Source organism: Humulus lupulus, chromosome 3 (genome assembly GCF_963169125.1).
Source record: "Humulus lupulus chromosome 3, drHumLupu1.1, whole genome shotgun sequence".
Taxonomy (NCBI): domain Eukaryota; kingdom Viridiplantae; phylum Streptophyta; class Magnoliopsida; order Rosales; family Cannabaceae; genus Humulus; species Humulus lupulus.
The window spans coordinates 140,022,973-140,045,913 of NC_084795.1; the positions used below are offsets into that span (position 1 = coordinate 140,022,973).

At 34.2% G+C, this 22,941-nt stretch overlaps 1 protein-coding gene and 1 non-coding gene across 8 annotated transcripts in view; both read left to right on the top strand.

Moving 5' to 3' along the window:
* LOC133823180 (uncharacterized) overlaps window positions 1-16,834 on the top strand; it is a gene marked incomplete at its 5' end in the record, with an annotated part of 32,136 nt that extends 15,302 nt beyond the window's left edge. For 3 of the 7 annotated variants that reach the window (XM_062255798.1, XM_062255804.1, XM_062255801.1), the window contains 5 exon segments: window positions 15,398-15,502; window positions 15,831-15,999; window positions 16,090-16,161; window positions 16,304-16,417; window positions 16,526-16,834. In XM_062255798.1, the coding sequence (XP_062111782.1) occupies window positions 15,398-15,502; window positions 15,831-15,999; window positions 16,090-16,161; window positions 16,304-16,417; window positions 16,526-16,618 (553 nt within the window). 7 annotated transcript variants of the gene reach the window in all.
* On the top strand, window positions 1,495-1,601 carry LOC133828267 (small nucleolar RNA R71). Its single transcript, XR_009890895.1, has one exon. It is a non-coding gene; the product is annotated as a small nucleolar RNA R71 (small nucleolar RNA).
* Window positions 16,835-22,941: the final 6,107 nt, after the last annotated feature.

Below are 22,941 nucleotides of genomic sequence, written 5' to 3' on the forward strand. Positions count from 1 at the left end.
AGGAATGGTCTTCCGAGGATAATAGGAATTTTAGACTCCATGTTTACCACAAATTGGGTATCAAAAATAAGAAAATCCACGGGGTAATAGAATTTTTCAATTTGAACCAACACATCCTCAACAATACCCCTAGGCTTTTTGGTGGAGCGGTAAGCAAGCTGTAACACAACAGATGTTGACTTCATTTCTCCAAGACCGAGTTGCGAGTAGACAGAGTAAGGCATGAGATTTACACTCGTGCTAAGATTAAGTAAGACTTGACTGACTTCATGAGTCCCAATTTGGCAAGAAATGGTGGGACAACTGGGATCTTTGTATTTCGGGGGTGCCTTTTGTTCAATCACCACACTCGCTTGCTCAGTCAAGAAAGCAATCTTCTTGACATGATGCTTTCTTTTTGCAGTGCATAGATCCTTGATGATTTTGGCATAAGCGGGCACTTGTTTTATGATGTGAAACAAAGGAAGATTAATCTTCACTTGTGTCAAGTGCTCAAGGATTTCAGCTTGGTTATCAGGATGTTTCCCAACAGGTTTCAAAGCCTGGGGTAATGGTACCTTTGGAGTGGCATTGAGTGGTGGATTTTCGGAAATGACTTTTGGAATACTGGGAGAGTTGGATTTTATGGGTGGGTCTGGCAAAGTTTTACCGCTTCTCGTCGTGATGGCATTTACTGCCTTGACATTTTGATCATTAGAATTTGAAGAATGGGCCATGTGTTGGCCTTGCACATTGAATTTCGGCTGGGAATGAAGTTTGCCTTTTTCCGGAATGGCTAAGGATTCAGTCAATTTTGAGAATTGACATTTCATTTCCTTGATTTCTTCCATCATTTGGCGATTCAGTTTGGATTGTTCCTCTATGAATGCCTAAAGGGTATTCTCGAGAGAATTTCGTTGTGGATGAGCATTGTATTGAGGTGTAGAATATGCCTTTGATGGTTGAACTTGTTGCTCATTTCTCCATTGGCCTCCAGACGATTGAGCTTGGTTGGAATCTCTCCAACTGAAATTTGGGTGGTTTCTCTAACCAGGGTTGTACGTATAGGAGAATGGCTTGTTATATGCCCCTAAGGCGTTGCATTGCTCCTCGTAAACCCCTATCATTTCATTCTAAGCTAATCAGTCCTTAGCTAAATGCTCCGTCCCTCCACAAACAAAGCAATGTTCTTGCGGTTCCGCTTGAGCGATCGTGTGCGATTTTTGGTAATTTTTCGTCACTAAGACCTCAAACTGTTTTTTCAAAGCTTCGAGTTGGGCCTTAACACTATCCTCTTCTCGAAGTTGATAGATCCCAGATGGTTTGTGTCGATTGGTGCTGTAAGTAGCACATGGACCAGTCTAGGTGTGAGACTTTTTCGCAGTTTCTTCGAGATATTCAAGAGCATCGTCTGACTTTTTTTTGAGGAATTCACCATTGTATAACATTTCTACAAACTGGCGCTCACGACTCGTGAGGCCTTCATAGAAGTAACTGACCAAACGTCAGTTCTCATAGCCATGGTGCGGGCATTGATTTAACAGATCTTTGAATTTTTTCCAGACTTGATAGAACGTTTCATTGTCCTTTTGGGAGAATGTGGAAATCTGTCGTTTTAGACTGTTGGTCTTATGACTAGGGAAGTGTTTCAGAAAGAAGGATTTGGTCATCTCCTCCCATGTTCCAATAGACCTAGGTCTCAAGGAGTATAACCAGCTTTTGACTTTGTCCTTCAAGGAGAAAAGGAAGAACTTCAGTCGCACAGCATCGGCATTTTCGGCTTGGTTATAGAACGTGGCTGCTACCTCCTCGAATTCTCTGATATGCACGTATGGACTTTCGTTTTTCATTCCATGAAATGTGGGCAATAGTTGAATCATGCCAAGTTTAAAGTCTAATGCAGATATATTAGGAGGGAAGGTAATGCATGAAGGCGTGGAAGTACGAGTAGGATGGAGGTAGTCATTGAGAGTTCTTGGTTGGATTTCATCATTGCGAGTCATTGCGAATGGATTATTATCAGTGAAAGTTTGTGGAGAAGCAGGATTGATGGAAGGAGTTCCGGAAGGAGTGGTGGATGAATTGGAAGAAGTGTCACTAGAAGTTTCGTGATGATTCATCCACTCTCGGAAATCAGAATTAGATTTATTTATTTTTATTATTATTATTATTTTTTTTTGATAAACTTGTTCCCAGGTAGATTTGGAGGTTTTTGGGTGATTTTCAATGCCTTACTAGAACTCCCCGAGGTTACTGAGTAAGTATGGTGGATCACAAATCAACATTTTCGACCAAACAACCTTTAAGCATAGTGAAATTGCTTATTTTGACAGAAAAAGCTTGGTTTCCTTATAGTAATAAGTTCAAGAATGTAATAGTGCAAATGTAGATGCTCGAAATGTTCACAGGCCGATTGGGAAGGTTGCCAAGGTACCGCTTTAGACCCACACTTGCTTAGACAGAACTCCCCGAGGTTCCCAGGTAAGTGTGGAGGGTAACGCTATCACAAACCTTATTTAACAACCAATCTTTCTAGATAGAACAATATCGGTTTCTACCATTTATAATATTACACAATTATTCCCAATACTAAGCGTTTTATGATTAAAATTTTATGAACAATTTTATGTAGTTTTATGTTGTGTTTTTTTTAAACCTAAATTCTAAGGAAAACTAAGGCAAAGAACAAAGAAAATCTTAAACTAAACAACAAAATAAACAACACAAAAATAAAATCAAGAAAAGAAAATTAAAGTGAAGATAAAATAACAAGCTTAATCTTTTTTTTTAAATATGTATTAAACTAAAAAAATAGAATAGAAATTAAGAAAGAAAAATAGAGTAATAATTAACTAAAAAGAAAAAAAAATTATATAAATATATATATGTTTTTTTTTTAACCAAAAGAAAGGAAATTGAAAAAGAAAAAAAAATTAATTAAATAAATAAAAATAAGAATAAATATATATAAATATATTTTTATTTTTGGATTTTTTTTATAGATATGTATATATATGAATATTTATGATATATATGTTTTTTTTTTGTTTTACCGAAAAGAAGAATAGAAGAGAACAAAAAAGAAAAAAAATATATATAAATATAAATATAAATATAAATGAAGAATTTTTTTTTTGTTTATGATTTTTTTTTAAGTTTTATTTTTATTTTTGTTATAATAATAATAATCTAATTAACTAAAAATTAGTAAATAAAAAAAATTATACTAACACAATATTTATTCCAACAAAAACACAATTAAAGTTACTAATATTTTTGTAAAAAATTCACTATTACCTTTGAAAACTACCTCCTCGGCAACGGCGCCAAAATTTATTTAATGCCCAAATCGTGACAACCACTAAGCGGTGGTTGTAGTATAGTCGGGCGGTCGATCCACAAGGAGGTAACCTAAACTCAAAAAATTAGTAGAAAATAACACAAAAATTAGTAACAAGAAATAAATAAAAAGATGGACATGAAAAGAGATTTGAGATTTTGGTAGTCTTTTTTATGAAATGAGATAAGTGAAATAAAAGTAAGATGTAATTAAGAGTTTGAGAAATGGAAAGGTTTCAAGAATCATCTATATGCTTGTTTAGTTACTTGGTTACTTAATTTACAAAAATACACAAGTAAATAGTTCACATCCCAACATTTACTTGGAAAATCTAACATTAAAGTTCATATTATTTTCTAACAAAAGTCTATTTGAGTTACAAAGTTATTTACTTTGAAAGCACAATGTTAATCTTATGAAAAATTTAAAAATGACAAAATACCCAAATGCAATAATGCAATAGAAGATTAGACATCAATATTACTTTTACTAATTCGAAGTACATAGAAAGAGCTTGACTAATCATATATATTATTAGCATAAGTAAATAAAGATAACAAAATAGAGATAGAGATGAAAAAACATAAATAACTCAAATATTTTACATTAAGAACATAGTAAATCAAAGTAGCAAAATAACATCACTAGCATATGGAATCATCCTTAATCTTTCTAGGAAGATTAGGCCATTATGCTCATGATTCTCACAAAATTCTAAGAAGAAAGTGAGTAAAAACTTTGCTATAATTTCTTTACTCTAAAAATTACATAGAAAATATGAGGAAAGAGTCCCTATTTCTAGGGGAGAAAATGACTAAAAAGAAATTAAACAACAAAATGAGGTCTTCAAAATAAATCTGAAATATTAATAATAAAATATGATTTTGAAAAATTAAATCTTATTATAAATATTAACCTAGTTATTTTGGTATATAGTCAATATGCCATTTTTCTAAAGCACCAAAAAAGATGAGCTTTAAAGCTCAAAATGGCAATTTTGCAAGGCCCAAAGTGCACAAAACATGGGCTGAAGGGTGGCTGGGAGAGGAGAAGGGCTGCTGGCATTGGACTTTGGTTGCATTGGCGTGGACTGCTTCAGATGGGCTGCTTGGAATTGAAGAAGGATGCTTGGTTGACCCGGTCAACGCAGGAAGGAAGGCTTTAGATGGTCACGCTGGGGACAAGTTGGGAAAGGTGCTGGGAAGCTTCAGCGTGGGCCTGCGGATTGGGCTGGAGTCTTGTGCCGAATAGGCATGAGCTTCATTTCTTCAACAAAATATCATTTTCTTCCTTTCTTTTTTCAGTTTTAACTCATTCTTTCTCGTCTTTTTTTGCTAATGTTCAAATGCAATTTATTTTCTAAAAATTAATAATAAATTAAATTATAATAAAATATTTTCATTTATAAAATAAATTATATTAATTCCATAAAAATATTAATTAAACTTAGTTTATTTTGACCATTAAAGTCTATAAATATGCATTTTTCACCACTAATCAACGGGCGCTCAAGTATTTCTTGGGAGTTGAAGTCACTCGGAGTAAACAAGGTATTTTTCTATCTCAAAAAAAGTATGTACTTGATTTGTTAACTGAGACAGGAAATTTGGGAGCAAAACCTGGTAGTACTCCAATGAATCCTGCTATACACCTAATGAGTGATGGAGAACCATTTGAAGACCCTGAAAAGTATCGCAGATTAGTTGGAAAGTTGAATTATCTTACTGTGACTCGTCCGGACATTGCATTCTCAGTTAGTGTTGTCAGTCAGTTTATGTCATCTCCAACAATTCATCATTGGGCAGCATTAGAACAAATTTTGTGTTACTTGAAAGGAACACCTGGATGTGGTATTGTTTACACGGATCACGGGCACACCCAGATTGAGTGTTTCTCAGATGTAGATTGGGCTGGTTCCAAGGTGGATAGAAGATCCACTTCAGGTTATTGTGTCTTTGTTGGGGGCAATTTAATCACTTGGAAGAGTAAGAAGCAAAATGTTGTGTCTAGATGCAGTGTAGAATCAGAATATAGAGCTATGACACAGTCTGTGTGTGAGATAATATGAATATATCAGCTTTTGACTGAAGTAGGATTTAAGACTTCAGTACCAGCAAGATTGTGGTGTGATAATCAAGCAGCTCTTCATATTGCTTTAAATCCTGTGTTCCATGAGCGAACCAAGCACATTGCGATTGATTGTCATTTTGTTCGTGAGAAAATTTAACAAGGCTTGATCTCCACAGAATATGTTAAGACTGGAGAACAATTAGGGGACATTATCACAAAGGCTTTGAATGGGGTGCGGGTTGATTATCTGTGTAACAAGCTAGGTATGATTAACATCTATGTTCCAGCCTAAGGGGGAGTGTTAGAATATTAGCGGTAAATTAGCTAGAAATTATGGTCAATTGTAATTATTTTATTTACTATTTTCTCTCCTACCTTCCTAATTTAGTTTTAATAAGTGTTGTATAAATATATGTGATTTACATGAATAAGATATACAATTCATTCACCATTTTGTACAATAGGTTTGAGTAAATCCCTTAGCCACAAGCCAGGCTTTGTATCTCTCAACACTTCCATCAGCTTTGCTTTTTATTATGACACCCATTTACACCAATTTTTTTCTCCTTTGGTAACTCCACAATTTCCCAAGTACCATTCTTTTTTAGAGCATTTATTTGTCAAACACTACTAGCCTCCAATTCAGTTCATCTAGAGCTTCCTGAACATTCTTAGGCACAACCAATTCCGAAAGTTTAATGGTAAAGGCTTTATAGGATTCAGATAAGTGATTGTAGGATATGTATTTAGCCATGGGGTGTTTGGTACATGTACGAGTTCCTTTCCTAAGAGCAATAGATAGGTTGTCTAACTCAAGATTTCTTGGGGCTGATTCTGGAGTAGTTTTAGAATCAGATTTTGGGTTTAAATCATGTTGAGATGGCTGAATAATCTGCGGAGATGAATTAGAAATAGAAATGGAAGAAGATTACGTAGAATACTTGAAGAACCATCATCCAGGACTTTCAATTGACCATGTGCAGGGATGATTAAAGGATCCCTACTTCTTTCATTGACAATTTTCCTTGAATAAACCACAAGTTCAAGATTATTACGATTTTTTATTAATAGTATCATTTCTTTATTGGACAAACTAATTTGATATTCTTTAGTGGGATTAGTTTCCTAAATAGAAATATCAAGAATAGTCTTAGGTAAAGGTTCCACAGTTTCCCAAAATTTTTGTTCCACTAAATTCTTCGCTTGAATTAAATTTTTGAAGAAAAAATGGACATTTTCTAAAACAGAAACATCCATAGTTGTATAAATACGCTTAGTGATAGGATTGAAACATTTATACCCTTTTTTAGGATTTAAGCTTAGACCGAGTCCGTTTAGGAATGTGAACATGTGGTACAACCAAATTATTTTAAAGGTAAATCAGAATTAATTCTAGAAGTAGGAAAGTATTTTTAGACATTCTAATGGGGTAAGATACTGTAAAAATTTTGTGGGCATCCTATTTATTAAATAAGATGCAGTAAGAATGACACCCCCATAAATATTTAGGAATTTGCATATAAAACATCATAGCATGAGCAGTTTCCAATAAATGTCTATTTTTCCTTTCAGCCACACTATTTTGTTCAAGTGTATCTGGACAAGTAGATTGATGCAAAATACCTTTGTCTTTTAAAAAATTCCCAAGGATTTTATTAAAATACTTTGTTCCATTATCAGTTCTTAAAATACTAATTTTTATTTGAAATTGGGTTTCACTCATTTTGTAAAAATTTGAAAAAAACTGCTCAACCTCAGATTTTTCACTCATTAAATACACCAAACAAAGACAAGTATGGTCGTCTATAAAAAACAAACCATTTTTTTTCCAGAATTAGTGGTGACCTTAGACGGTCCCAAACATCAATATGAAAAAGATAAAAATGTTTTGAAGATTTATTGGATGTTTTAACATAAGACTTAGGTTGGCTCTTGGCCAATAAACAACTTTCACACTGAAAAGATAAAGAATTAACCTTTTAAACAAAGTTGGAAATAAATGTTTTAAATAAGAGAAACTAGGATGACCCAACCTATAATGCCAAAACATTATTTGATCATGAACAGAAAAAGAACTAATGCTGTTAAACCCTTGAGCAATTTTATTCTTAGAAATATTATCTTCGAAATAATAGAGATCATTAATCATCTTAGCACTGCCAATCGTCTTCCTTGAACTCCGGTCCTGAAAAAGGCAACAAGATTCATGGAATATCACAGAACAATTAGAATCTCTTGATAATTTACTCATAGATAAAAGATTGAAGGTAAGATTAGGAACATGAATGACAGATTTAAGATCTATCCCCTTAGATAATTTTACTAGATCTTTTCCTGCAATAGGTGAGAAATTACCATCTGCAATCCTAACTTTTTTTATCACCTAAACAAGGTATGTAGGAATCAAAGGATTTACTAGAATTTTTCATATGATCAGAAGCCCCAGAATCAATTATCCACGGAGCATAAGATGTAAAGTGAAAGTTTAGGGCATGTATTTCATTACGTGATTGTGCAACAGAAGCAGTAGGAATACCAGATGAGTTTTAATTGGATTTCAGCGATGCATGAAGATGATTGAGCTGCTCCTTAGTGAAAGGATTGGTCTCAGCTTCATTGGCAGTAGGGGTGCGACCTAATTTCTCAGCTTTGCTCTTCCAATTTGCAGGTTTTCCATAGATCCTCCAATAGGTTTCACGAGTATGGCGAGGCTTGTTACATACATCACACCAAACTCGTGGTTTTTCATCAAATTTAGGAGGATATGAATTGTTCCTGCTGTAATTTCCTCCGACACCCAGTGCTGAGCCTTCAATAGTGGTCCCAATTACCTTTTTTCCCAGCATAACACTCCTTTGACTCTCCTCTCTCCTGACTTCCGAGAATACTTCACCGATTGGAGGCAAGGTCTGCCTTCCAATAATTCTCTCCCTCACTTCATCAAACTCCGCATTGAGTCCTGCCAAGAACTTGTAAATTTGGGTCTTCTCAATGGTTTTCTTGTGATGTTTGCCATCTTCACTCGATTTCGATTCATAGGTCTCAAAGAAATCCAAATTTTTCCATATTCGTTTCAATGAATTGAAGTATTTTGTAACGCTGTCCTCCCCTTGCCTTATCTCTCCAAGTTTGAGATTCAACTCAAATATTTGAGATTGATTTTCCAGGTCAGAGTACATCTTAATAACATTGTCCCATAGTTCCTTAGCCGTGGGATAACACATAATTTGAGCTAATATCTTCGTTCATAGAGTTAACAAGCCACGCCATTACCATAGAGTTTTCTGCATCCCAATTGTCATAAGTTGGATCAGTCTCTATTGGAGCCTTCTTTTCACCAGTTAGCTACCCCATTTTTCCTCGGCCTCTCATATACATCTGAACGAATTGATACTATCTTAGAAAGTTGTTACCATTTAAGTGAATGGTGGTTATTTGGACAGAGTGGGATTCAGCAGTGGTGTTTTTGGTAGGATTGGCATTTGTGGTGTTGGTAGATTCACTAGAATTTTCAGACATGGTGGGATCGACTTGGGGTTTATGCAATTAGGAAAAGATGAAGATGAGGAGATGAAATTAGGGCTAGGGAAAATAAGATGCGATAATGCTCTCATACCAAGTCGATAATATTGGAAATATTTTGATATTGTGTCTTATACACATCGTGTATATATAGAGTACAAGGATCCCTATAAAGAGGGAAATAAATAATTACAATAAATGATAGAATAAGCTGCCTATAACCGCTCTCCTAATTTTTCTGAATATATTGTATAATAAATAAAAATATCAAATATATAGCTATATAAGAATTAATCCCAAATATTGCACCAATTTTCCTACACAAGAATTATATTCTTGATCTTCTAAAAGAAATCGGAATGCTAGACAGTAAGGCTGGAAAAACTCCAATCGAACTTGGAATTAAAGATCGAATGCTCAAAAGAGAACCAGTAAGGCTCATTTATGTTTCACATACTAGACTAGACATTGCTTTCGCTGTGAGTCTAGTGAGTCAATATATGTGCTGACGGTTAGAAAAAATAGGGTATTAATGTTTGATTTTTGGGTTTCCTAAGAATCGGAATCGATTCATATTTCTGTGATTAATATAGTTATTATTGTATATCCTATATATTATTTCTAGTCCTAGGTTGTACAATGTGTATCAGAAAATCAAAAGATAGTGGAGGTGATTAGTTCTCACCATTTTGCACATGGTATCAGAGCTGTAAGGCTCCGCTTCGATCCTCTCTGTCCATTCCGGCAACTGCCATTTTTCCCGGCAAACCCGTCTCAGTCACTGATCTCGGCAAGAACCAGTCCGACGTCCAATCACACGGCCAGCCACGACGCACCCTCAACAAGTCCTCAGCTAGACCAACCCGACCCCAGTCGCTCCACTCCGGCGTCATCGCACAACCCCAGGCAGTTCTCCGAAGGTCTCGGACAGGCCAGAAGCTCTTGACCCTCAGCCCCCCGTAGCCCTCAGAAGGTCTCGGTCCTTTGAAGGTCTCGACCCCCCGTAGCCCTTAGAAGCTCTCGACCAGCTCTTCGCAGGTGCCCTCTCCCTCACAGCCGCCAATCTCACTAAGATGTCTAACAGTGATGAAGTTACCTCTCAAACTATTGGGCCTCACTCAACCCAGCCCAATGAAAGTAACCCTAACTCCAACTTAGCCCACACTCAGTCCAGTGGGTCTATGGGCTCTCTTTATAGCCTGGACAGTGGTTCACTTAATATTACAGCCCATAAATTTGATGGCAAAAATTATTTGCAATGGGCCCAATCTGTCAAACTTGTCATTTGTGGTCGTAGTAAATTAGGATACATTACTAGCGATCTCCCTGCACCTCTTTCCAATGATCCTACATACAAGGTATGACAAGCTGAAAATTCTATTGTATTTGCGTAGTTAATTAATTCAATGGACTCAAAAATCAGCCGCAGATATCTATTCTTTAAGACTGCTAAGGAGGTGTGGGACGCTGCCCAGAAAATGTATTCTGACCTTGGCAACGCCTCTCAAATTATCGAAATCCGTAACAAACTTAAAGAAATCAAGCAACGTAATCAAACTGTTATCCAATATTTTTTCGACTTACAAGACTTGTGGCAGGAGCTCGATTTGTATCTGAATACCCACACCACTATGCTAACTGCACTACAATCCAGTGACAACAGTTAGAGAAAGAATGAGTTTTGAATTTCTTACAGGATTAAACAATAATCTTGATGAAGTTAGAGGTCGCCTGGTGGGTCGTGCCCCATTTCCTGACACTGAAGAAGCCTTCTTCGAGGTTAGACGTGAAGAAGCACGTCGTCGTGTCATTCTCACTACTCCTGACCTGCAGCCCATTGAAAGTTCAGCTCTCGTATCAAAATCCGGCCCCCCACCACATGGCAGATCCACTCCTGACCCTCGACCTAATCGTAAGGGTGATCGGCCTTGGTGTGATCACTGCCAACTTCACAATCATACTCAATCCACTTGTTGGGTAATCCATGGTAAACCACCCAATTGGACCCCTCGCCGCCAAAATGAGATAAAGACCTACCAAACTCAAACTGAGAGTATCACTGATCAGAATAGTGCTGCTACCCCTTCATTCAGTAAGGAACAACTTGCCCACCTATATACTCTTTTGAGTCAATCATCCATGAACCCCTGTTCCAGTCCTGAGACTCATAGTGCCTCTATTGCACACTTTGGTAATTTTTCTTCCACCTCCAACACACCATGGATCATCGATTGAGGCGCCACTGATCACATGATAGGTTTACCACATTTGTTTGATACTTATTCTCCATGTTCCACTAAATCTAGTGTCACAATTGCAAATGCCACCCATTCTCCTATTGTTGGAATAGACACTATTAAATTATCTGCTGATCTCACTCTTAAATCAGTACTTTATGTTCCTTCTTTGCAATGCAATTTAATCTCTGTCCACACATTAACCAGTGATAATCATTGCTTCGCTAAATTCGTGTCAAATTCTTGTCAATTTCAGGATCTATCATCGGTGAGGATGATTGACAGTGCTAGGGTTCGTAACAGACTTTATTTCTTTGAAAGGCAGCATCCAGTTAAAGAGCTCTCTTCTCTGCTACGTTTGGGTTCAAAATCTTGTTTCTAATTCTTGCTCGAGTTCATCTTTTGTTTCAAACTCTATTTCAAAATCAATTATGTTATGGAATTGTCGACTTGGGCATCCAAGTTTTTTATATTTAAAACAATTATTCCCATTTTTTTTTGTCAATAAGAATATTACTGATTTCCATTGTGATATTTGTCAATTTGCCAAGTTCACACGCGTTTCGTTCCCCCACAAAATTTATTCACCTTCCAACCTATTTTCTCTCATTCATAGTGACATATGGGGACCTTCCAAGGTCAATACTTCTCATGGTAAGCGATGGTTTATCTCTTTTATCGATGATCACACACGTCTCACTTTGGTCTATCTTCTTAAAAGTAAGTCTGAAACATGCCAAGTTTTCAGAACTTTCATCAAATGATCCAAACACAGTACCAAACATCTATAAGAATACTTCGTACCAACAATGGTACTGAATATTTTAATACCACTCTTGGTTCTTATCTTCTCAAAAATGGGATTGTCCATCAAAGCTCGTGTTGATACTCCTCAACAGAATGGAGTTGCTGAACGCGAAATTCGCCATCTCTTAAAAGTAGCTCGTGCTCTTATGTTCACTACGCATGTTCCTAAATATCATTGGGGCGACGCTATTCTTACCGCTGCTTATCTCATTAATCACCTCCCTTGTTGGCCCCTTCAATTCAAAACACCATATTCTGTTCTTCGATCTCTATATCCTCACACCTCTACAAATACTCTACTAGTTAAAGTATTTGGTTGCACTGCCTTTGTGCATGTTCACTCCCACCATCAGAGTAAATTTGATTCTATAGCCATTAAGACTGTGTTTTTGGGTTACTCTCCTACCCAAAAAGGTTATCGGTGGTATTGTCCCCTCACCAAAAAGACATTCATCTCATGTGACGTCACCTTTTTCGAGGATACTCCTTACTTCACTCCCACATCACTTCAGGTAGAGTTCAACCAACACCAACAAGAAGCTCAGTGGTCGTGGGGGTTAGAATTACCCTTAACCACTCCTTTTCCATTTACCTCTTCCACTCCACTTTCTTCTTAACCAAATATCCATAGTTTCCCTTCTTAACAAGGAAATCCAACTATCTCTCCAGAAAATCCACCAACCTCTCCTAAAATCAATGAACCAGGACATCCTCAAGAACAAAACATACAGAAAGAGATTCGGTTGTATTCCAGGAGAGAAAGAAATAAACAAGTTACAAATCCTCAGCACAGTCAAACGCCCAACCCGGTGATGGAACCACTTCCCTCAAAAGATCCAGGTATTCTCCCATTTAACAAACAATTAGATCTAGATATTCCAATTGCATTGAGGAAAGGAACCAGATCATGCACCCAACACCCCATTTCAAAGTTCATTTCTTACTCAAAATTGTCATCTCCATTTAAAGCTTTCACCTCGAGTCTATCAAATGTTGTGATTCTCAGGAATATCGAAGAAGCACTTGATTCTCCCCAGTGGAAAGCAACAGTGCTTGAAGAAATAAGAGCACTTAAACATAATGGAACGTGGAAATTAGTAGAGTTACCACCAGCCAAGAAGGTAATAGGGTGCAAATGGGTGTTCACCGTCAAATACAATGCAAATGGATCTATTGAGAGGTACAAAACTCGGTTAGTTGCCCAGGGGTTTACTCAAACTTATGAAATTGACTACACGGAAACGTTCGCTCTAGTTGCCAAACTCAACACTATCAGAGTTCCTACTCTCGCTAGCTGTTAACATGGATTGGGAATTGCATGATAACCACAGTATGCAAACTAAACAAATCACTCTGGCTTGAAACAATCTCCTCGAGCATGCTTCAATCGTTTCCTGAAAGTTGTCAAAGGGCTTGGATACATACGAGGCCAGACTGATCACACTTTCTTTGTCAAACACTTAGGAAGTGGAAAAATTGTGGTACTAATCGTATATGTTGATGACATAATTATTACTGGTAATCATATTGAGGAGATAAACTCAATCAAAGAAATGTTGGCAAAGGAGTTCGAAGTCAAAGATCTCGGTGCTCTCAAATATTTTCTGGGTATGGAATTTTCTAGAAGTAAAAAGAGTTTTTCCGTGTCCTAGAGAAAATACACTCTAGATCTTCTTAAGGAGACAGACATGCTCGGAAGCAAGCCTAGCAAAACTCCAATTGAGCTCAGAGACAAAAAAAAATGTTTGAAAGAAGTCCAGTTGACAAGGGGAAGTACCAACAGCTGGTAGGAAAACTCATCTACCTCTCACATACTAGACCCGACATTGCTTTTGCAGTGAGTCTAGTCAGTCAATACATGCATGATTCGTGTCAGCGACATCTCAATATAGTGTATAGAATTCTGAGATATCTCAAGCAAACACCAGGAAAGGGCCTCTTTTTCAGGAAGACAACTGAGAGAAAGGTGGAAGTGTTCACAGATGCAGACTGGGCTGGTTCAGTTGATGATAAAAGTCTACATCTGGATATTGCACAATGGTATGGGGGAATGTGGTCACATGGCGAAGTAAAAAGCAAACTGTGGTCGCAAGAAGCAGTACAGAAGCAGAGTATAGAGCCATGACACAAGGAGTGTGTGAAGCTATATGGATCAAACGTCTACTAGAAGAATTGAAGGTTGAATATGAAGCCTCTATTCAGCTCTACTGTGACAATCAATCTACTATTAGCATTGCACATAACTCTATACTTCATGACAGAACCAAACACGTGGAAGTTAACCGTCACTTCGTTAAGAAAAAATTGATGGAGGAATTATCAGCATTAGATATTTGCATACTGATCAACAGATAGTTGATATTCTCACAAAGAGACTATCTGAACAAGCCTTTGATTTCTTGTAAACAAGCTTGGACTCATCAATATCTGTAGTCCAGCTTGAGGGGGAGTGTTGACGGTTAGAAAAAATAGGGTGGGTATTAATGTTTGATCTTGGGTTTCCTAAGAATAGGAATCGATTCATATTTCTGTGATTAATGTAGTTATTCTTGTATATCCTATATATTTCTAGTTCTAGGTTGTACAATGTGTATCAGAAAATAACAAGATAGTGGAGGTGATTAGTTCTCACCATTTTGCACAATATGCATGACCTACGCCAAGGTCACCTCAATGTTGTATATCGAGTTCTGAGGTATTTGAAGCGAACACCAGACAAAGGGTTATTTTTCAAGAAAACAGATGAAATAGAAGTCAGTATTTACAGATGCAGACTGGGCTAGATCAATTGACTACGATAGAAAATCTACATATGGTTACCGTACTTTATTGTGGGGCAACTTGATAACATGGCGAAGTAAAAGACAAACTGTGGTTGCAAGGAGCAATGCAGAAGCTGAATAAAGAGTCATGACCCATAGAGTATGCGAAGCTATATGGTTAAAAAGACTACTGGAAGAATTGAAGATTGAATATGAAGCTCCAGTTCGACTCTACTGTGACAATCAGTATTGCTCACAACCCAGCACATCATGACAGACAAAGCATGTAGAAGTAAATCGTCACTTTATAAAGAGAATATGGATGGAGGGGTTATTAAAGTTGAGAATGTGCATACAGACCAACAACTAGCAAATATTCTTACCAAGGGATTATATGAAAAAACATTTGATTTCCTTATTGACAAGTAACAAGCTTGTACTTATTAACATTTATTGTCAAGCTTGAGGGGGGAGTATTGATGGTAGGAAATCAGGAAATCAAATCCCTAAGATTTGATTATCAGCTGTAGTATAGAAATAGTTTCTTAATTTATAGGATTAGGTTTAATTTGTAGTTAATTAATATATATTGTATTGGTTAATATATACCGTGTATATCAGTAATAAAAAATAAGAAACAATTTTTTCCAATCTCAAGTTTTTCGTTATGAACCCTGCAGGTCCAGAGAAAGAACTTCTACAGCTTGCTGTCTTTGCAGAGCTGCATGCACTTTTTCCTGGTATGGATGTACACATAGAGTTTATTGGACCGGCAGTTCCACAATGTAGGTCAGAACATTTTGTAGTAATTTTAAAGATGTTACTGGTCACCTTTAAAACTATTTTTACTAATTGTAATCAGTTGTGCTGGGAAAGGAAATAAGAGATATGCTATCGTAATCCCCATTCATTCATTTGTTTACTTACTAGGAAGCAATAGCTCCACATAATTAGTTAAACTGAACAAAGAGAACACAATCTTTGACATTCCTTTCCAAGACCTTTCACATTATGATTGATTTTGGTATGGATTAGTGAATGTGCCTTGAGTATTATTCCTGCTTGCTAATTAATAATGCAGTTCTCATATATTTTTTCTCTCGAGATCAACAGGGATGGTCAGAGTTTCACTCTTCGCAAATATGCACGCTGCATTAGCACAGACTGCTCTTGCAGATCAACTGAGGATGTCAGCTGGGGCTTACACACTAGTAAATCTGCGACAGTATCTATGAAACTTCGAAGAGGGTTTTATCATGACTGCTACAGAGATATAGTAAAGGTTGTGCACCATCTTTAGAGACTCGTAAGAACTCGGATATTCTTTTATTCTCTAGAATTTCTCGACTTTTGACATTTGGTAAGTGTTCAGGATTCATCTCCTCATTTGATCATTGCTCCAAATGCTGGGATTGCTGCATATTCAAGTTGGTTACCAACGATTGTACGTCTTTAACAATTCGTCGTCTGTCTCCTGCTTTTTCATTTTGTATTCAACCTTTCTTTTGACTCTTAACTTTTTGAAGTTTAAAAGTTCAACCATTTCTCTTCGATTTTGTTTGCTTGCCCGTAATCGGGTATTGTAGGAGCTAATAAAGGAAATAAACGTCCCAGCTGTTTTTTCTGACTACTGCGAAGAAGCCTGCAATCTTGGAGCTAGATACATAACCAGCATAACTGGGAGTCCCCTCTCGTTTCCTGTGAGTTTGGATTACCATAATTGGTTTGTTTAATGTTTTAAAATCATCAAAACCATACTGCTTATAAATTTTTTATGGTATCTCTGAAACTGTGCATACGCCTTGTAGATTCAGTTAAATCCATTCAGGCAACCAATGGTGGTCGAGGATAGTGCTTTGTTTCTTCCTTGCTATTCGAATTGCTTCCTCTTTGGAATGTGAGCATGTTGTGGGTGCATGCAATCTCTGAAAATTGATATTTTTTTTTACACCATTTTAGATGAAAGAAATAATGGTTTATTTTTATTATCTTTGTTGTTGTTGTTATTGTTATTGTTATTGTTATTGTTATTAATAAATAGTCTTGAATAGTTTCTTTATGCTAGAATGTTGACCTTTGTTATTCGGAATAATCTCATCAATATCCAATTTTTTTTTTATATTTTTGATATTGGAGGAAGGGGATTTGAACTTGGTCCTATGCTTGTGACCAAATATCTTTTTTGACACTAGTTAAATTGACCTTATTACACAAAAACATAATAGTAAAGTTATTCATTATTATTGAATTAAGATATTAAATATATGTTAATTTTTAGGTTGAAAATGTACACAATAATTCAAATATCTGAAGTAATAATTTTTTTATTTCGTTAATAACATTAAAATATAAACAAGTCTAATATAGTTATTTATAGTTTAGTTAAAAGTTTGAAATTTAAAATTTATATTAATGTTCAAGTTATTATATTTTACTAGAAGTGTTCGACGGAGTAAGTGTAGAGAAACTGTATATTTAATTTTGAAACCGTAAATGAGTAGTTGACATTTTTGTTCAAGTTTCTTTACAAAGGTAAATAAGTAGTTTGCTTTTTTTCTTCCTACAAAAATTATATTGGAACTGTAAACCAGTATTTGTTAAAAAAAAGTAAGAAGTAGTTTACATTTATGTTTATGTTAATTTATAATAATAAACCAATGGTTTACATTTATATTAAATTTTACATTGTAAACATGTAGCGTGCCTTTAGAAAACTTTATATTACATAATATATAAAATAATTACAATAGTGTTTGAGAATATTTTATTTACAAAAATAACAGGTTACCAGCTAAAATGGGAACAACCATGACAAATTGTGGGATGAAAGTCTACAAAAATGCAAAGAAGATTCAATCTCCATAAAAATTGAAAATTGGATTTTTTTTTCTTCATATTTATGGTTTTTTAGGTTGGTTTGCAAAATTATGGACATTTAACTTTTAAATTTTTTTATGGTTTTTTTTTAATTTACAATTTTATAATTATGAGATTTTCTTTCTCATAAATTTGAAAAAAAATATATAATTATACTATATTTCTAATAATAATTATGTTTTTTTTCTTTCATTTTTAAAATTTTTTTCTTCATTATTTATTATTTTTTCAGCTTTTTCTTTTTCTTTCTTTTTTTCCTTACTTTTTTTCTTTCTATTTTGTCGTTTTTTTTCCATCTTTTTTTTTTCTGCCATTTTTTCCCTTTTTTTTTCTTCCCTTTTCTCTATCATTTTTTTTCTTATATTTTTTTTTCTTTCCATTTTTTCATTTCTTTTCCTTCTTTTTTTTTCCTTCATCTTTTTTTTTTCCTTTCATCATTGTTTTTTTGTATTTATTTAGTTTTTTTCATATATATTTTTTTCAGTTTTCTTTCCTTTTTTTTTCTTTTTTTTTTCCTTCTATTTATATTAAAAAAATTCCTTCTGTTTTTTTTTTCTTTTTCTACTTACTCTCTTCTCCTTCCATTTTCTTTTTTCTTCATTTTTCCTTTTTTTTTCACATATACTTTAATATCACATAATTATTTTACTATTTTATTATTTATTATTTTATTTTTTTTAGTGTTTTTTTATACCATATGTAGAAAACTTCAAATCATTTTTTTCAGTATTTTCTTTAAAGCAGCCATGTTAAGAACATCCAAATTTGGAAAGAAAAAAATAATTAGATATGAAAATGCGAATGGGTAACCGTTACTCTGATGAGAATCTGAAAAAAAAAAATTTGATATGAAAAATGTAAATGGGTAAACGGTTATGCTAGTGGGAACATCCAAATCTAGAAGAAGAAAAAATAGATATGAAAACTTAAATAAGTAACTAGTAACCTTGATAGGAACATCCAAATTTGGAAAAGAAAAAAAATAGATATGAAAACGTGAATGGGTAAGCAGTTACCCAATGAGAACATTCAAATCTAAAAAAAAATCTGATGAAAACGCGAATGGGTACTTGGTTACCCTAGTAAGATCATTCAAATATGGAAAAAAAAAATGAAAAATTGAATGGGTAACAAGTTACTTTGATAGGAACATTCAATTCTGGTAAAAAAATCTAATATGAAAACGTGGATGTGTAACTAGTTACCTTAAAGAGAACATCCAAATATGAAAATAAAAAACATATATGTAAATGTGAAAGTAATCAGTTACTTAACTCATATAAATAAGAAAAATAGTCATGATCTTTAACGAAACGTAGAAGAAAAAGCTCAAACAAAAAAATTGATTTGATTTTTTTTAAATATAGTAAAAAAAAAAATAAGTACAATAATAAAAAATGATAATAAATAGTTAAATAATTTGAGTTGAAGGAGAAACGACTGAATATGAGACTCTCTCCAAAAAGGTTCGACGAAAGAGAGAGGAGAAAGAAGACATCACAGAGAAGAGAAGTTGAAGAGATGAAAATTGAAAATGGTAAAGTGAAAATGTATTTGTGATTTTGAATTGTAACATTAAATTATGAAAAATAAAGATTAAACAATATAAAATTAATAAAATAGATTAAGTTTCCTTTTAAAAAACTAAACTAATATTGTATAATAAAACTGATATAAAAATAATTAAATACAAACGACCATTATATTTGCACCTCAAAATTTGATTAAGACACATTGTTTTTTTAAAATTAATATATAATATATATATTTTCAATTTATGCTCACATTTTTCTATTGTTTTTCTTTTTCATATTCTAAAAAATACATATAAATAATATATATTTTAAATATTTAAATAAAAAAAATTCAAACAAAAAATATATAAAAACTTGTTAAAGTAAGATTTTTTTCTAAAAAATTATACATTGTTAATTTTTTTTAATGAAAACAAGTATAATAAAATTATTGAAATCAACAAAAATAAGAAATTAAAGAATGTCAGAAAAAATATTGAGAAAAAAAATGTTAAAAATGATTTTAAAAGTTAATTTTATTTAATTAATGGGGTATATATATATATTCTTGGAGTGCACTTAAAATTACCCAGTAAAAAAAAATACTAAAATGACTAAAATAACTTTCTAATTTAAATAAACTTAATTAAGAATAAATTATACATTGTTAAAGTAAGATTTTTTTCTAAAAAATTATACATTGTTTAATTTTTATTTTATGAAAACAAGTATAATAAAATTATTGAAATGAACAAAAATAAGAAATTAAAGAATGTAAAAAAAAATATTGAGAAAAAGTTAAAAGTGATTTTAAAAATTAATTTATTTAATTAATGGGGTATATATATATATATATTTGGAGTGCAAATAAAATGACCTAATAAAAAAAATACTAAAATGACTAAAATAACATCTTAATTTAAATAAACTTAATTAAGAATAAAACTATAACATATATACAAAAATATAGAAAACTAAATCCATAAATTTAAAAATTCTTAAAAAAAAAAAGCCATAGAAAAAGTTTTTTTGAAAAAATCATAAAACATGTAATTTCCTCGTAGAAAACTGTGGATTTCAACGACTTTCCCATGGATTCTGGCAACACCAACATCAATTCTCTCACACAGCGTTTTTTTTTACTTGCTTTTTAGTTATCTGTTAGTTACAGACTTACACATGATATGGATTTTAGTTATTTTTTAACTTATTGCTTTGGCTACTTTCTGGTTACCAAAAACTAAAACGTGACTTACAATTTTGGTAATATTATAGTAACTTGTTATTTTAGTTAGTTTTCAGTAACTTATTATTTAAGTTACTTTTATTTAGTTTATTTTTAGAGAAATTATAGTAAATGACTTAAAATAATAGCATCAAGAAACTCAATGTCGTCATTTTAAAAATTGTAGAGAAATAATTATTTTACATTGTTGGTTACCTAAATTGCCATTATTTTGTAAGTCTCTTATTTGCATCTTATTAAAGTGATATCCATAACAAATGACATTTTTTTTGGATGACAATTAATAAATGTCCCTTATTTTTAAGTTAGAAAAAATAACATTTTTTCAAATTTTTAATTTAATTATACTTTTGTTTTTCCAATTTACTCTTTTCTATCAATTTTTTTTATTTAGAATCATATGCCTTTAATATTGTGGTATATGCATATTCGTTTTTATTTTAAAGTTATATTGATTTTTGTTCTTTTTTTATTCGCTGTTGGTATACTATTTTCCAATTAGTGTATATGTTTTTTGTGATATGGTATATCATTTTTTTTTTGTCGATAATATTTAGTTTCTATATTGTTATACATAATAGTAGTATCTAATTTTATATCATGATATATGCATATTAATGGTAGTATATAATTTTGTTAGCATAATATATACAATTTTAAGTAATAATTTTGTAAGTGTTGTTGGTATAGTATTTTCTATCTCAGTATATATATTTTTTGTAGTATGGTATATCCTTTTTTTTAGATGATATTTAGTTTTTACCATGTTATATATAATTGTGGTATATTATTTTGTTAGCATTGTATAAATATATTTTAATAGTGATATATAATTTTGTTAGCATTGTATATACATTTTTTGAGTAATAATTTTATTTTTTGAGTAATAATTTTATTTTTTATTTTTCAAGTGTTGATATACTATTGTCCAACTCAGTATATATGTGTTTTTTGTGGTATAATATATCATTTTTTTATATGATATTTAGTTTTTATCTTATTATATATAATGGTGATATATAATTTTGTTATTATGCTATATTCATTTTAATGGTGGTGTTTTTCGTGATTTCATCATTGGACACATGGCAGTCATTAGAGAAGTAATTAAACTCCTTGAGAGCTGATGAAGTTCTGCAGAGCTCGCCCAGAGCTCCTCGGAGTGTGGTACCCGACCCGACAGGCTGAGTTTTTCTCGGGTGTGGATGTCTCCATGTGAGGCCACGTTCTAAGGACTACCCCAGAGGTCCTCCCGTCTTCTTGATCCTGGAGGGAGTGCCAGATGTCATTCACTGTAGCCTTGGGCCACCACAAGATTGTTTGACAACTTTTTGGGTGCCCCGAGTAGTGGCGCCAAGTTCATACTCTCAAAAATTGGTATTTCCCACAACGCCGTCTGACACGCAAAACGTGCAGCCGCACCTTGACGGTGTCGGGGGCATGTCTCCTGTAAAGTTGATGGGCTACAACCTACGAATTGGGCCCCCTGAGATATGCATGGGCCCACAGTCTTTATCAGAACATGCTGAGGGGTTAAATAGCAATTAACTCCCCAAATAATTGGAGAATATTTGTAATTAATGATATCTATAAATAGGGCTTGGATGCCATTGTAAAAGAGTTCGCAACTTTTGTACTAAGAGAAATATATACGTTGCTTGAGAAAACCTCCATTGAAGCTTGCCATCTCAAGCTTCAAGAACTCTAATACTAAAGACTTGTGGGCTAGGATTGTTTTATAGCATGAACCACGTAAAATCTTTGTGTTTATCTTCATTATTTTATTTAAGGATTTTTTATTAAGTTTATAGTGAAAAAGACAGTCAAAATTTTGGTGTTTTCATTGAGAGCTTGAAGAAACAGTTATGGTGACCACGTGTAGAAATACCTCATACGACTTTGTCCTTCCCATCGGAGCTAAGCGAGGAGAAAACAACCAGCCACCTCCACATGACCTCCCGGAGATGGCCCAAGAAGATTATGATGAGAATATCGACTACGACGGTGATGATGATGGGTTCTATGAGGATTACTCTCAGCTTGTGGATGCAGACGATCCGCCAGAGGTGGTGGCGCTCCGCTGCCAGGTGGCCTCCCAGCAGCAAAATCTTGATGCCCAGGAAGAGAATATCGTCGCTTTACAGGAGATGGTTAACGCCATGGGATCTACTCTGGTGGCCCAAGGGCTGTGAGTGGACCCCCATGATGAAGTACCGCCTAGGAAGCGAGCTAGTGTGCCACATGCACACCCAGCTGGAGTGCCACCTGTCAATGCAGCGGGCGTGCCTCCTAAGTACCCCGCTGACAGGCGCAAGATTTGCCAGCTGGCATGCCACATGCACACTCGGCTGGAGTTGGAGCCCCACATGCATCACAAGACCGTAGCGAAGGAAAAGTAGATGAAGATCCTGTACAGGGATGTAAGAGAACACATTGGGCTTCCAAGCCCATTCATCCCTTGAAGAAGGACAATGATAACTAAGGGCATGGGGCCCAAGGACACCGCCAGGCCGCTAGCGTTCATGGAGCACAGGGCGTTTCGCCCAGACGGGTTGTGACATATCGCGTTAGGCCTGTTGGTGGTGTC